Source organism: Delphinus delphis, chromosome 4, assembly GCF_949987515.2.
Source record: "Delphinus delphis chromosome 4, mDelDel1.2, whole genome shotgun sequence".
Taxonomy (NCBI): Eukaryota; Metazoa; Chordata; class Mammalia; order Artiodactyla; family Delphinidae; genus Delphinus; species Delphinus delphis.
Genome location: NC_082686.1, coordinates 69,509,668 through 69,526,331, shown reverse-complemented (window position 1 = coordinate 69,526,331; position 16,664 = coordinate 69,509,668). Strand labels below are relative to the sequence as shown.

Genomic DNA, 16,664 nt, shown 5'->3' with positions numbered 1-16,664 from the left:
CCATCTCCAACATCATCTCAGCCAGTTTTAGGGCCTCAGAAGGTCCTCACATCCCTCTAATATACATGCACCTGCAGTGGGGCACTGGAAAGGCTTGGGAGGGCACTTGTAAATTGCCATTCTCTGAAGCTTTCTCTTGGGAAAAGATTCTGAATGCTTCGCTTAAACCCAGCCCTCTGTTTTCAATGCTTATTCTGCTTCTCTTTACCCACTTGTAACTGTACCTGCTTTTAACAGCCTATAATTATAAGTTACTAGAATCTGGGAAAGAGTAAAAAGTCTTAATATTTCACCGGCAAAAAATAACAAAACAAAAACAAAACCCACTGCAGATATATATCTATTACCATGGATATATCATTAAGTGAGAAAAAGCTGGCAACCAACATACATATACATATAAATAAAGAAATATCTGGAAGAATAAACACCAAACTATTAGCAACTGTTAAGACAGACAACTGAGTGGGTAGATTATTTTTGTTCCTTTTTTGCTCATCTGCACATATATAATGAAAATGTGTAGTTTTGTAATTAGAAATTTTTTAAAAATAAAAATAAAATAGAAACTTCATTTGGAAAAAAAATCAAAAAGAGAGTTGAATAAGCTCGGTTTTCCCCACTACTCTGAAGGTACGTGAGCTAGAAGCGTGGGCTCTGGGGTCAGACTGGGTTCAAAGCTTGCGTCCTACACTTGAATGGTACTCTCTAGGCCTGATTTTTTCATCTGGAAATTGAGGATAATATGAAAATCTACTCCACAGAGTTGTTTCAAGGATTAAATGAGTTATTTCTTATAAAGATATATATTCAATAAACGGCAGTTATTATTGCTTATTCTTACATGTCTACAGCACAGGCTTAAAACCTTGCAAATACTTTTCAAAATGTTTCTATCCAGGAGAAATATTTTCATTGTGGAACTTGCATACATTCCCCCCATATGCAAATCCGTCACTTGCTCCCTCTTACTTTCAGCTTAGACAGTGCTGGCTTCCCGGCGCCCACCCTGCGGGCACAGTGTCACAGACATGAAAGGAAGATGGAAGAGAAAGGAAGTCAATTTGGTTTCTCTTAATCTGGGCAGGTTGACCCGTGTTGAAATTAATTATTGGAAGACATGGTAATGCATGGTTTGCTTTCAGAATCAGTACCAGCAGATGAGGAAGCTTTCCTCTGGAACAGTTTTCCTTGTTTCCTTTCTAAACCATGTCAGTGCTCTCTGAGAGTCAGCAACTTTATTCTTCCCAGCGGTGTGTTATTCTCACTGTGCAAGGTAAATATGTTGACACCTTGTGAAACTAGTGGCCACATTCTTGGGACCCCTGTGAGCAGGCCCACTGAATCAGAGGGAGAATGCTCTCACTCAGTGCCCAGACTCTCTCCCCTTCCTTCCCCTTTTCTGAGTCCTTATGGCAGGTTCAGCTTCAGTCTCATGACAGAAATGGAATCACACGTCTCACCAACAGACTAGTCCTTCATATCAGGTCCCACTGGCAGCTAATCCAGCCCTGCCCTGGTGCTCACATTTGATAATTAGACTTTTACCCCTATCCCTTCCTTACCTGGAACCCTGCCTCTGATTTGCAGCCCAGTAACTGAAGCCTGCTATCTGTTAAGAGTCTTCTCTGTGTAAACCACCGATCCTCTTCCTTGCATCTCTGAATACATTGGCTCTTGGATGCCCAGTAGTGGGTATCCCCTACCTACCACCCCAAGGCAGGATGCACCATTACTCTATTGCCTTTCCTTGGTTCTGACTGGTCAGATTGGATGGACCCCTCTTTCACATGCTTAACCCGAGGGCCAAGCTTAGTTCCTGTAGCTGATCTTTCCACTTGGCACCTGGCCCATCTCAAAGGACAAGCCTACTCTTTCCAACCTAGTTAGGCAGACCACACCACGCTGAGGCTTGAGAGATGACAGCATGGTACTTGATAACCTATCCTGGAAGGGAGTGAGGCTTAGCGGTATCCCATCACCACCACTCCCATGGTCACCACTACTGCCACTGAGGCCACCATTCACCAGGCACCTCCCACGAAACAAATTCTCTATTAGGCACATTGTACATGTTATTTCTAACCCTCACATCACTCTGTGGGGGAGGTGTCACCATCTCTATTTTAGAGAGGACACTGAGGCTCAGGGAAATTGACTGTCCCTGGGCCCAAGGCCAACAAAAGGAAAGAACAGATTGACTGTAAATGCTACACTTTTCTTCACTATATCATATGTCGAAATAGATGGAAACTGGAACTGAGAGGGATGTCTCAAACAGGCTTGTGGAGCTATCAAGGGAGATGTGCTCTGGAAACAAGGAGGTTTCATTAATGATAGCCTGACCTTAGCAAAAGGTAAAAAGAAAGAGACAAAATAGGACTCCCCTGGTGGCGCAGTGGTTAAGAATCCGCCTGCCAATGCAGGGGACACACATTCGATCCCTGGTTCGGGAAGATCCCACATGCCGTGGAGCAACTAAGCCTGCGTGCCACAACTACTGAGCCCATACTCTACGGCCCGTGAGTCACAACTACTGAAGACCGTGTGCCTAGAGCCCGTGCTCCGCAACAAGAGAAGCCACTGCAATGAGAAGCCCGCACACCACAACAAAGAGTAGCCCCTGCTCGCCGCAACTAGAGAAAGCCCATGTGCAGCAACAAAGACCCAACGCAGCCAAAAATAAATTAATTAATTTTTAAAAAAAAGAAAGACAAAATAATATTCTGGGCTAGCCCAAGTATAGTCCACTTTGTGCTAGAAAATGGAAATGAAGACTCAGGCTAGATACTGGCCAAGTTAATTGTTAAACAGGACAAGCGCCAGCAGAGAACAGAGCCAGCTGTCACCAATAGTGGGTACACGTGTTTCAGATAAGGTAGAGGATGGGTAGAGAAAGATGAGAGGCAGTCGTGGGATTCCTAGAGCCCTGGGGTCACACAGAGCTTTCCGATGAAGAAGATGTCATAGAGGGTCATGAAGGTGACCCTGGAGTCCAAGGGAATTATTAGGCACAAGGAGGGAAAGACTGTCATTCCGCAGTCCTGTGGCCACAGTGCTAACACATGGGTGTCTGAGGGGCTACCTGGATCCACACATAGAAAGAGGATTAGGAACTGGTTCTGGGGTGAAACAGAGGACACCGCCAGGCCCAATCCCAGAGACATCCAAAGCTTTTGTGGATCAAGAGACTCTGTGGCAAAGGAGTTGAGAGCCTGGGCTCTGGAGCCAGACTACTGGGTTTGAATCCCAGTTCCACCCCTTACTAGCTTTGCCAACTTGAGCTATTATTTCACCTCTTTGTCTCCGACTCCTTATCTGTAGCTTGCAATATCAATACCTAACGGGATGTTATGAGAATGAAGCGACCAGTGCCTGGCACATAGAAAGTCCACAATAAGTGTTACTGTTATTATCATTATTGCTGTTGTTATTAGGATCTCCTCAACAGAGAGAAGGAATACATGTCTATCAGTGAACACGATAGACTGAATAAAATGTATGACTAGAGTTGTCTTGGACTCAAATCAATATACTTAACATAAAATCGGTACACTTCTTTTGTCTAATTTACCTTTTCTTTTGTTGTTGCCTTTAAGATACCCTTGAAAAGAACCAATCTTATTCATCTCCAACACGGGAGAATTTTTGAAAGGGAAAAAGAACTTTGTCACATTTCAACTAACAGAGGGAGAGGGTTAAAGCCTCCCTAGCAGTCAGGCACAGTGTGATGGTAACTATCTCAGCCGGAAAATCATGGAAACTTAGTGAGGCTGGGGAAATGAATTGAGTAAGGATTACCATGCCCTCTTGTCAAAATTGGTTTCCTATGAAACCAATTTACAGGAAATAATTTCATCTGAAATAATGTTTTAGTTTTTTTTGTTTTTTCAGTTAAAAAAACATGGAAGGGCTTCCCTGGTGGCGCAGTGGTTGAGAGTCCGCCTGCCGATGCAGGGGACATGGGTTCGTGCCCCGGTCCGGGAAGATCCCACATGCCGTGGAGCGGCTCGGCCCGTGAGCCATGGCCGCAGAGCCTGCGCGTCCGGAGCCTGTGCTCCGCAACGGGAGAGGCCACAACAAGTGAGAGGCCCGCGTACCGCAAAAAAAACAAACAAAAAACTTGGAAGAGTCCAAAGAACTCACTCAGAATTTGGCTCCAGAGACGCTTCTTCCTGGACTGGGGCTGTCCATGCTAACTCCAGCTCAGGGCAATCCTACTAATTCTATGAAGATGGCTCTCAGTTAGGTCCCAGGTTATATGTTCCTGGGGCCTGTGTTTTTATGAATATTCATCTAATCTACCTCTCTTCCATTTATCATTCTTAGAGTTGGAAAGGACCTTAGACATCACCTGGCCTGGTATCCACCCAACAAAGGAATGAATACCATTCATTCCTTTACTTTTCAAGCACCGATTGCATGTTAGGCTCACCATGCTAGGCATTGGGATAAAAACGCTAATAAAGTAAAATTCCTGCTCTAAGGAAGGTCATAGCTGGGGAGTGAGGCCATCATAAAATTGATTATGACACTGCATGATAACTACCATGATAGGGATGTGACCAGAAAAAGTGGATGCCTTAGAAAAGGGGTATTCAATCCAAGCCATGGAGGCCACTGAAGGCTTCCTGAAGAGGCGATACTTGAGATGAGTGTTCAAAGAGGCACAGAAGTTGGTCGGCGTAGTCAAAGTTAAAGAGCTGGGAAGAATTGCAGAGGAGACAGCACTGAGACTTGAGAGCATGACATGTTCAGGTAAACTCTGGGAGACAGGACTATTGAGTGGGGTAGAGGGAGCACAGGAGGGATAAAAGGTAAAGCCAGAGAAGTCAGCAGCCAGGTCATTAAAGGTTTATAATTTCAAGAGTTTGACCTTTATCCCAATGGGACAACACCTATGAGTTCCATAACAGATGGAGCAGCATGATGAGATGAGCATTTTAGGAAAACCACTCTGGTAGCAATTTGGGCATGGATTTAAGGAGACCATGACTAGAGTCAGGGAAAACAGGAGGATAATGCAATAATCCAATCAAGAGATAATGAGACTCTGCTCTAGGGCAGTGGCAATGAAGATGGGAGGAAAGGGACATATTAAAGACAGAATCAGTAGGACTTTGTGAAGGGCTCATGAGGGGTGAGAGTTAAGAATGACTCCCAAGTTTCTGGTTGGTGCTCTTCACCAGCATGGGGAATACAGGGGGAAGAGCACACCTGGAAGGGGCAGGAGATGATCAAATAAATTTTGGACACATTGGGTTTGAGAACCCTCTGAAAAGTCAAAGTGGAAGTGTCCAGAAAGCCAGTGTGTTTTCGATCAGGAAGCACAGGGGTAGGATCAGAGATGAGACACAGATTTGGAAGCCATCAGAGTAGTGGGACAGCTGAGGGTGGGAAAGAGTATAAAATCATGCAGTGTAAAATCATAAAATGAGAAGAGAAGGTCTGGGGAACAAATTCTGGGGAAAAAGGAGAAGAGTCTAAGAAGGACCAGTCAGAAAGACATAAAGAAACCAAGAGAGCCAGGTGTCATGGTAGGCTGAGGACAAGTGAATTTAAAAAGGAGGAAGTGGTTGACAGGGTCAAGTGTTCAGGAAGACTAATTAGTATCTGAAAAGTATCCTTTGGATTTAACAAACAAAAAGAAACATTCAGGTGGAGACTTTGGTAAGATGAACCTCTGTTGGCCAGAGAGAATAGAAGCCCAATGGCAGAGGTCAAAGGGCATCTAGGAAGTAAGGAAATAAGGGCAGATGCAAATATAAACTGTTCTCTCAAGAACTTGGGCTTTCAAGGGGAGGAGAAACAGGGTCCAGAAAAGGTAGTCTTGGTTTCTTTTTATTTATTTGTTTGTTTTTAGCTTTTTACATATCCTAGGGAAAAAAGGGTTGCCTCTGCTGGAAAACCTCCCATGATGAGAAGCACACTACATCACAAGATATTTCATTCTGGTTTTGGACAGCTCATAAAAAAGCAACCGTGTGTTAGAAACGATACGTGAATTAAGCTAAAATTAGCTTCACTATACTTTCCACCCTATCTCTTCTATAGGAACCTTTCAGCTATCAAACCCACCTCCCCTTCTATAAAAAAAATTATTTACTCAGAATTGGACATATCCAGTTACTTCAACTTCACTATCTTGGCAGCCTTCCAATAATTACAGCATAGTTTGTCAATATCCTTTTGAAAATACATTTTCTAGAATTAGACACAGTATTCTATATGTGATCTAAACAGTATATAGAGAAATCCTTATTTCTCTGGTTTAGAGATTATATTTTAACTTGCATCATCACTCAAAAGTCTTTACTATTCTCTTTTGTTCTAAGAGCAATGTCTAAACCCTTTTATCTAAAAGTCAAGGTTCGAGAGAGAGTCCAGACATAATCTATACTCTTTTGAGCTTTTCTACAATGATCCGCTCTCTACATTGTAGAACACTTTGCTCTCATCAACTTATTGATGTTTTATTTATGGTGTCACAGAATTTACAGGAGATGCCAGGAAATTTGAGGGCTCTCATAACCACCATAGTTTTCCTTGAGCCAGAACTGAAATTATATCAGAATTTCCCACATCCTCCATCTGATGGAGGATATCATGGTCCTCTCCAGTCACAATCATGGCTTTTTGTTTGCTTTCCATTAATCTCTGTTACGTCTCCATATTGTTTACTACCCTCAGGTTTGTAGATCTCATATAGATGAGAACCTTTCTTATGTATCCTCACCCCTCTTATTAAACGAGTCCTTTAAACAGACAATCTTCTTCAATTGCCATTTTTTACTTACGAGCTCAATACCTTAAAATCTCAGGAATATTTATATTTATCTTCTTTTGTTAAAGTTTAAGTACCTTACTTGTTACACATGCCTTTTGTTGATATATAGATAAGGCTATAAATATTGTTTGCAATCTGTATTCTTGGTATTTTTCTTTAACCTAAGTTGACCTAAGGGCATTTCCTTCAGAAGATGTTTCTTTCTGTGTCACCCGTGGGCCTCACACGTCTGCTTTTGGCTTTACTGGGGTAATTTTCTCCTTCCACTTCAAAATTTGCTTAAATCCTTCTAGACAGATCAACAAGGTTTTCTGCCAAAGCACATCCTTCCCAATCTTTACAAGATGCACTCTGCCCCTTGCCAGAAGTCCATCATCCTGGCTCTGTAGGATATAGTCCAGAAGACTTTTTAAAACACCGTCTACACAAGTAGCCATTTGTTTCTCAGCCTCCCTTCTTTTCCACAGTCACTGCCATCACACGGAACAAGAGACAAATACACCACCTGTGCTTTCGAATCTTTCAGTGTGCTACCCAGAACATTAAAGTCATTAGGAATACAGTCCCAGTTTCTTCTGAGTTTCCCATTTGTTCCACACAGGAAGCAACAAAAGTGGGGGGACAATTCATAGTCTTGATAAGAAGTTCTTGGCAGGCTTTCTATAATATCTTGGATATTGGCTCCGACTCCTTCTCAATTTTCCACATCAAGTGTATACAACATGACCTTCAAGACCCTTGTTTGGGAATTAACCACCATATAAAACATCTTTCTTCTTCCTGACAGTGGTCAGAAGACCCCTCCCATCAGCTCATGCCAGTAACTTCTCCCTAGTGCTTTGTGGAAGGAATGTCCTGAGTCTACCCCAACGGGAAGAGTGCCAGACAAGATCCAAAGGGTGAGACCGTCCTTCATTTCTCTGCCATTTCACATTCTTCCACTTGCCCACTTCATGACATTAATTTATCAGCATTTTCCTGGCTTGCTTTCTATCTTTTTTCATCCTGTCTAAGAACCTTTCATCAACTCTAAGAAACTGGGGAGGGTAGAAGACACAAGAGGGAGGAGATATGGGGATGTATGTATATGTATAGCTGATTCACTTTGCTATACAGCAGAAACCAGCACACCATTGTAAAGCAACTATACTCCAATAAAGATATTTAAAAAATTAAAAAATAAAAAATAGAATGTGAAAAAAGAAACTGGAGTGTGGAAAAGTACCTGTTTAATCTCTCCCCCGTCTCCCTTCTGCTTGCATTTGCAGCTGCTATACTTGGTCACCATCTCAGGCGTGAAAAGAAAGATGGAACTTACTCCAAAGGTCACTACACTACCGCAAGGCATGTGTTTTTTTTTGGATCACCAAATGAACTAAGGGTTTATCTTGGTTTCACTAGATGCACTCCTTGAAAACCTTAAAAGAGTAAAGATTATGTCTCCTCTCTTATTGTGGGACTTCTCAGAGGTTTAGAATACTCTGGCTGCATGTTTTTCATTAGACTGTGAGTTCCTCAAGACAGAAACTGTGCATCTCTTTCATTTTCCACGGTGCCCAACACAGAGGCTTGATGGGACATGGAAACTCAATGAACTGTCCAACTCTGTGGGCAGAGGCTTTCCATCTCTATGGATTACCCTATTCTAGTCACCCTTAGTACTCTGGTACGTTAGCTGATTACACTTTGAATATCCTTAATGGGCAAGGTCACTGATGGGTCCACTAAAATGTTTCCCTTCCATTTTTGCCTATTTTGTCCCCAAGGCTCAGAATGAGTTTTTTTTTTTTTTTTTTAATGTATCGTATTCAAGTTTGAAGAAAAAGCAAGGGTCAGCTAGAGAAATAACTAACTAGAGATTATTGAATGAAGTACTTAATCGTGCCCGTGTTTTTATATTTCTTTAAATCTTTCTTTGAATGGTCTGTTCTTTCCAAAATGTTACACTGATGCTTAGCTGCTTAAATGTGACTTGGTGCTCTGAGATTTTAAATAACATATATTTGAATGTAAATGCTTGCTCTTTTGACCAAACTAGCTTACAGAGGGTCTGGCATTTCAGATAATGAGGTCATAAAGCAGACCACTAACAGCAGGCACAGCTGCTCTCTAAACCACAGGCACTTGAGTACTCCCCGGCTGAGTCACAGCGAATATCTCAGGACAAAATGTCAGTACCACTGCCCACTCTACCTCTTGGGCAGATACGGATGCATCTATCCCCTGAAAGCTATGCTCTCACGGGTAGCAATTCCATCCCTATGCCTGTTCATATTCCCAATGACGGCTAACATGCAACACACACACACACACACTATATATATATTATATATAATATATATACATGTGTGTATATATGTATATATAAGTAATAAGTGTTTTTAAAAAATCTGATTTACGCTATGGCCTGAGTCATTTGATGAGTTTATAGGCAACTCGAGTCAAGTATCTATCTGGAGCAGGAGAGGTTCCCACTGGTCCCCAGCACTTCTGCTTGAGCATGGACAATCTCAGCAGCTTAGACTGGAAAGACCTGCAGAGACAGCCCCTTGGTGCACCCCCTGGCCCTGGCCCCTCACCACCTGCCTGTCAGGCTGTCATGACTGAGGCTCCTTTCCTCACGCAGCTCGGCTTCTACGTAGGCTATTCAAAGAGTGCCATCTGCAGGATGAAGGGAGGATCATAAATGTTTATTCATTTCCTTCAAATGATAGTTGAAGAATTTAAAACGTGTTCAAGAGCTAATCAACACAAGATTTAAGTTAAAGTTTAATGACAGATAATGAATGCTACATTCATTCTTCACAGGTATCATTTGTATTTATTTTAATGACTGCCTTAAATGTCTTTACTCCAAAGAGTAACCAATGGTGAGGATCAGAGGTGCCCCCACTATCCCAAGAGTGGAGAGGTGTTCGTTCAGGGCCTTTATGCTGCCCCTGGACCCCTCCCCACGGGTAACCCTGCAGAAGGGCACATGTTCAGTGGTGACAGATGAAACAGCTCTCTTCCTTCTTTGACTCAAGACAATTTTTAAAATCTGAATGCAGAGAATGGGAGCTCAGGGTTCCCTTGTCATACCAGCCTCAGGTCAAAGGATCATAAGATCACAAAGCTGAAAGAAGCTCCTTCACTGAATCATGACCCTGCGTAGTGCTGCTGACCAGCGGTCCCCAGTCTCCTCCTTCACCCCATGCGTGATGCCCCTCCTGCCCGTATCTCATAAGCAGCAGCCCACAACAACCAGGAACAGGTTTCTAATTCTTTCACTGTGCGTCACTGATCTCTGACAAACTCAAGAATTATCCAATTCCTGACTAAATTCACTTCTCTCCCCCCAGCAGCCCTCACCTAGTGAGGAGAGAAGCAAGAAAAAGAGCGCCCTTTCCTGCCTGGGTTGCCCCCTTTCTCAGTACCTGAGCGTGATGGTCACGCTGCACAGAAAAAAGCAGGGCTGAGGCAGGTGGCTGCTGACCACCCACCTGCGTTGGCCATGGTTGGAGGTGGTTTTCCTATGTGGACTACCAATTCCAGGATGCTGGGCAGCTCCACTGCCCACACCCTTCCCCAAAATAGGGATGAGGGAACAAGACAGGATTCATTTCCAGACTACGAGACCCATCTCTGGCGGTCTATTTACAGGAGAATGATGCAGTGATCTCATGGCCCTTCACTGAGGTGTTCCCTTTGTGGTCCACATCCTCCGAAAACCTCCTAAAAGCAGGAGCCTTTTGGAAGGTACACTCCCTCTTCTCTCTTGTAAAGACAGTCTTAACAGGAAGCAGAGGCAGAGACAAGTGAATTATATCAAAAGATTACTCGTTGGCAGGACCAGGGAAAATAATGCCTGTGACAGGGGAAGCTTCCCCTACCCCATTCCTGCTCTTTGCCCTGTACTTTTTTTTTTTTTTTTTTTTTGCAGTACGTGGGCCTCTCACTGTTGTGGCCTCTCCCGTTGCGGAGCACAGGCTCCGGACGCGCAGGCTCAGCGGCCATGGCTCACGGGCCCAGCTGCTCCGCAGCATGTGGGATCTTCCCGGACCGGGGCACGAACCCGTGTCCCCTGCATCGGCAGGCGGACTCTCAACAACTGTGCCACCAGGGAAGCCCTGCCCTGTACTTTCCACGAGGACACTGGCAATGAATTTTACACCCAATTCCTCCACCTCAGTAAAGAGGGACGGCATGGGGTGAGGGTGAGAACACGAGTCTGGACTCACACCTGGGTTGAAATCCCCACAGAACCACCGACAAGCTAGATGACAAGCTAGATGACGCAGGACTTTCTGATCCTTTAGTGTCGTCTTCTATAAAACAAGGCTGATACTGTCTATCGTTCAGGGTTGGTGGGAGATAAAACACTTAATAGGCCCATAAGCTCTCAAAAATGTGTCAATTCTTTCTTTAGTATGAATTTAAGTTAATGTGTTTCTGGCACTAACTGAAAGGCACTGTCCCATGGGAAGGGCATATCAGGCACCAGCGAGACGGTGGAGGAGCAACTGGGAGAAATGAGGTTGAGGTTGGGGAGGCCACGAGGCTTGTTTGGTTGTAACAACACACAAAAATGACAGCCCCCTCATGGGCCTGTGACCACAGCTGGCATTGCCTATGAGGCCACAGCAGTAAGAGAGCAAGGAGGAGTGGGCTGGATCAGGGCGGTGGGTGGCTCTGGGGATGTCCTCCCCAGGTGAGGAGGGCTGAACCACAGGACAGCCAGAATGCAGGGGCACCAAAGCTATGGGATGGCTCTAGTCCAACAGATGGTCCCAGGTACCACAATGCCCACTCTCAGCAGGCAGGGAGTCTGGATGACCCTCTCCCATCCTATGCCCCCTAACAGACTGGACAGGCACCAGAATGCCTGGCCTCCCAGATATTTTGGGTCTGTAATACATCTTGTCCACCAGAGGCACATTGGGCCTGTGTCTGTATCACGTTGGCACAGTCCAGCTCATGCTGTAAAAGATCCTTGTGTGGCTACGAGGCTGGTTTTTGTTCTTGTGGTGGTGGTACTGGTGGTCGTGGTAAAATAAACGTAACAGAAAACTTAAAAGTTCAGGGGCGCTGAGCCACCCTGTTGTGCAACCATCACCACCATCCATCTCCAAAAATCTCTACCTTGCAAAACTGAAACTCTGCACCCACTAAATAATAACTCCCCGTCAGCACTTGGCAACCACCCTTCTACCTTCTATCTCCATAAATTTGACTATTTTAGGTACTTCATATAAGTGGACTCATACGATATTTGTCCTTTGGTGACTGACATTTCACATAGCATCGTATCTTCAAGGTTCATCCAAGCTGTAGCATGTGTCATACTTCCTTACTTTTTAAGACCAAATAATATTCCACTATATGTATATAAAATATATATATATATTTTTTCTCCTGCGGTACGTGGGCCTCTCACCGCTGCGGCGTCTCCCGTTGTGGAGCACAGGCTCCGGACACGCAGGCCCAGCGGCCATGGCCCACGGGACCAGCCGCTCCATGGCACGTGGGACCCTCCCGGACCAGGGCACAAACCCACGTCCCCTGCATCAGCAGGCAGACTCCCAACCACCGCGCCACCAGGGAAGCCCTGTATATACAATATTTGGTTTATCTATTCATCTGTCGATGGACACTTAGGTTGCTTCCACCTTTTGGTTACTGTGAAAAATGCTGCTTGAACATGGGTGTACAAATATCTTTTCATATCCTTGCTCTTAATTCTTTTGGGTATATACTCAGAAGTGGGATTGCTGAATCATATGGTAATTCTATGCTTAATTTTTTGAGGAACTGCCATACTGTTTTTTGATTGTTTGTTTTTGCGGTATGCGGGCCTCTCACTGCTGTGGCCTCTCCTGGTGGGGAGCACAGGCTCCGGATGCGCAGGTTCAGCTGCCATGGCTCACGGGCCCAGCTGCTCCACGGCATGTGGGATCTTCCCGGACTGGGGCACGAACCCGCATCCCCTGCATCGGCAGGCGGACTCTCAACCACTGCGCCACCAGGGAAGCCCTGCCATACAGTTTTTAACAGTGGTCGCACCATTTTACATTCCAACCAACAGTGCACAGAGGTTTTCTATGAGGTTTTCTTTATCCCATAGGTTGGGTCTCATCTACCTGCCTCCGCAGGTTCAGGGCGCTGCTGACACGGTCTCTCTGGCTCCGTCAGGCCTCTCACCCTCCAGCATCCCTTGCAGCTCCCCTAGGTCCACTCCCACTACTTCCTGTCCACCAGCAGATTCCTTTGGCTCTTGGCAGGCCCTCTCCTTTCACACCCACAGCTCACATCTGTCTGGGGCTGGTCACCTCCCCGGGTGAGGTTGGGGCTCTGGACAATGCCCAGCAGGACTCCCCCACTGAGGGCTGCCTGTGTAATGGAATCAGAGCCAGCCCTGGCTAAAGCCGTGATGTGTGGCAAACTCTAGCTTTGTCACCCTCACTACTCTGGCAGCAACCACCTCTCCATCCCTTAGTGATACCTTTCCCAGCTGCCCCTTCCCTGCCTTACTCATTCTACTGCAACTGATCACAGTTGACAAAATACTAATTTACCACTCACCTAGTGATCCTAGAGCAGACAAGGGTCTCCTTGCATCAGGCGGGAAGGCAGCCCAGAAGCCATGGGCTATCCACCCAACGTGCCCCACCAAACACCAAAGCCACAGCCCTGGTCTCCCTCAGCGCTCCACACACGCATACAACCATACACAGCATCTCACCTGAGCCACCTCTTCAAAGTCATCGTGCCTCTTCTGCAGGGCCCGGGCTCGATGCAAAGACTTCCCGACCCCTGTGTGCTTGCTGAGAAAGGCCTCGCCGTGGTTTTCAATCCAGTCTAACACCTAGTCAGAGAAGGAAGACAGAAACAATGACTTCTTGGCAAAAGACACGTGACAACATGTGTGACTGCTAGGCTATTAGACTCCCCGCCCGTCCCAATCAGAAAGCAGCAGTCCAGGTGTAAATGTTCAATCCACGGTGGACACAGGGATTTCATTACTGTCATTGGCAATACAACAATCCCACCCTTAACTAAGTTCAGCTCTTCCTCTTTGATCTCCAGAATATCCCCTCATCACTTTCTCAGTTTTCTCAGCCTTAATTAGCCCATTATTTTAAACAAGTTACACAGACCGCCAGGCACAGTTTAACCCTCTCACTACTTTGACTCCAGCCATATAAAGTCAGACACATTTGCAGGAAATTAAGCAGTGTCAGGTCAGGGCAGTTCCTTGGCACTCACTCCACCATAAAAATGCTCATGGCAGTGGCATCAAGTCATGGGGATCCTACCTCATTGTTCTCCTGGGACTCCCTTCCTAATCTTGGGAGCAAAGTCCAGAGTAGTCAGTCCCTAACTGGAGCTACGCTCAAGAGAGCTGATCACCAGGACAACTGCCCTCTCTGGCTTCTTTCCACCTTTCTTCCCCAATCAACATCAACCAACCAACCAACCAACAAAATAAAGTAAGGTCTTTAGTATCTATGATGCTCTTGGGTAGCAGCAGAGACTCCATGTTCTCCAGGCTTAAGGTCTAGCGATTTGGCCTCAAGACATTTTCCTCGGAGTTGTGAGAAGCTAGAAAACAGGTGGCTGGAGCAGTAGAGGGATGAGTGAGGCCATGCTTAGAAGGTGAGAAAATATGTTGTCCTGAGGGGTACTTGACAGGGGAGTGGAAAGCCCTTAGTAAAAGCCTCGAAATGTAGGGAGGATCAAAGCCTTTAGCCCATTTTGCATTTGTCCACATAACCCAACAAAAATGTGTGCCTCCGGGGAGAAGAGAAGCAGTTCATTAGGGCCCTGAGGAGTTGGCACTCACTAAATCAGATGGCCACAGCTGAATCAGAATTACAGCACAGACACACCTGTTGCAGATCCTGCCAAGACTCAACTAAGCCCACTCTATTCCTACTATAGTAAACGTCAACTAAACATTTGATTAATGAGGTACTAGCTTTCTCAGATTGTAGAATGACTTTTGGGAAAATGATTTAGATGAACTAGCCCTGTTTAAAAGGGCACTTTAATTCTGTTTTTTTCTACAGATTGCCCTGTGGCAAGCAGAGAGACCAAATCATTGCCTGGACTGCAGACATGAGAGTTCTGTTTCTACGGAATTTAGCCTTTGGCGTCACTTCCTCTGACATCTGAGATAAATTTATGCCTGCAATTGTAAAAAGTATGGAAGCTTTCAAAGTCTTAGGTGGCAGTATCATAAAGCCATACCAAGATGGTATTGGGTAGAGAAATGCACATATGAATATAAAAATGAGGTTTAACAAAATTGCATGGTACAAAGCCAGGTCAGGTAATTGTCCACTAAAATGAAGAAAAAAAGAAGGCTTTTGCAAAAATGACTTTATCTAAACATTAGTGTAAAGATTTTAAGCACTTTAGCATCAAGGATTTACTATATAACACATGGGGCTATATTCAATATCTTGTAATAACCAGTAATGGAAAATAATCTGAAAAAATATATATATAACTGAATCACTTTGCTGTACACCTGAAACTAACACAATATTATAGATCAACTATACTTCAATTTTAAAAAGGTTTTAAACACTTTAACAAATTCTGGCAGTATTTTTTTAATATTCTGGAGGCACATCTGTAAAAAGAAATTACAATAGTAAATGAACTGAATTTTTACCTTTTGCAAACTCTGAAAGGCAGCACTGAAAGGAAGTTTAGATATTCTTTTCTTAGAATAAAGAAGAGCCTACTTTTCTCTTGAGTTACTTATGGTGATATTTCAGCAACAAAAGTCAGGAGAGTGCATTTTTACTTGATTTGCCACAATTTGATCCCATTCTATACCGGACAAGGATGATGGGTGTCAGCATGCAAGGTCAAAGACAAACATTTCTAGTCACAAAGTTTCTCATATATTGTGTACCATGGATAGCGTAGTTTTATAATGTTTATGCACATTTAAACTTTTATTAATCCCCTTTTGAGAATGAACTGAAGGTTGGAGATAATTTTTATATACAAAGGAGCCCTCTTATAGCTTTTCATGAGTGCTTTGAAATTTATGACGTATTTTCAGGTTACAATTTTTTTTTAAAATTTTGTTTCGAGCAGTTAAGTGTGACTTGTCTGGCACTTTTTTTCATGAATTTTATTTTATTCATTTTCATTTTTAATCTCTAGCTTTAATAAATATTCTAAAGCAAATTGGTTAGAGACAAATGTTTTTCATCTACTAGTTCACAAATGGTTAGCTTTTATACTCCCTGGGGGTGCTTTCACAACTTTTAAACTTTTTTAAAAAAGCAATTTGTTTCCTGTTTATTTTGCTTTCTTTAAAATGTCAATTAGTTTTCAGTTAGTGACACTTAGTTTACTTAATCAGCTCTACCTTAACCACTTAAAAATCTATTTCATATTTGAGAGGCTTTTACTTAGTTTAAACATAACTTTGCTCTGTGATGTTACATTGCCTCCATTTAGTACAGCTGCTGCCATTAGAACTGGAGCTGTGCGGAAAACACATGCAACCTCAATGCCGGGTCAGGGACTGCAGGGAAATCAATTTAACAAAACAAAAGCAAATGATTTAGGACGTGAACAAGATTACTTTAGTAATATAGAGAGACGGAAAAAGCATCTGAGGACAGAGAAACAGAATCAATATATGATGCGCTCTTCAAAATGTTGACTTCTGACAATTTTGTTTAGAGCCAGCATGGCCTGGTACAAATACTTAGGCCATATGCACTCTTGACCTTTGATTTCATGGTTCCCAACCCTGGGAACACAATCCAGCTTCCTACGTGGACTGCACAGCAGAGAAATGTGCTTCTGAACAGACACCGGTGGTGTCTAACAATTATGTGACACACTGTAAATTAATGTGCAGCACTGG

General features: G+C 44.0%; 1 protein-coding gene across 2 annotated transcripts in view; it reads right to left on the bottom strand.

The window, feature by feature from the left end:
• LOC132424755 (kalirin-like) overlaps nucleotides 1–16,664 on the bottom strand; it is a 458,669-nt gene that overhangs the window by 144,690 nt on the left and 297,315 nt on the right. For both annotated transcript variants that reach the window (XM_060010783.1, XM_060010784.1), the window contains exon 10: nucleotides 13,509–13,631. In XM_060010783.1, coding sequence (XP_059866766.1) covers nucleotides 13,509–13,631 — 123 coding nt within the window. The remainder of the gene's footprint in view (nucleotides 1–13,508; nucleotides 13,632–16,664) is intronic.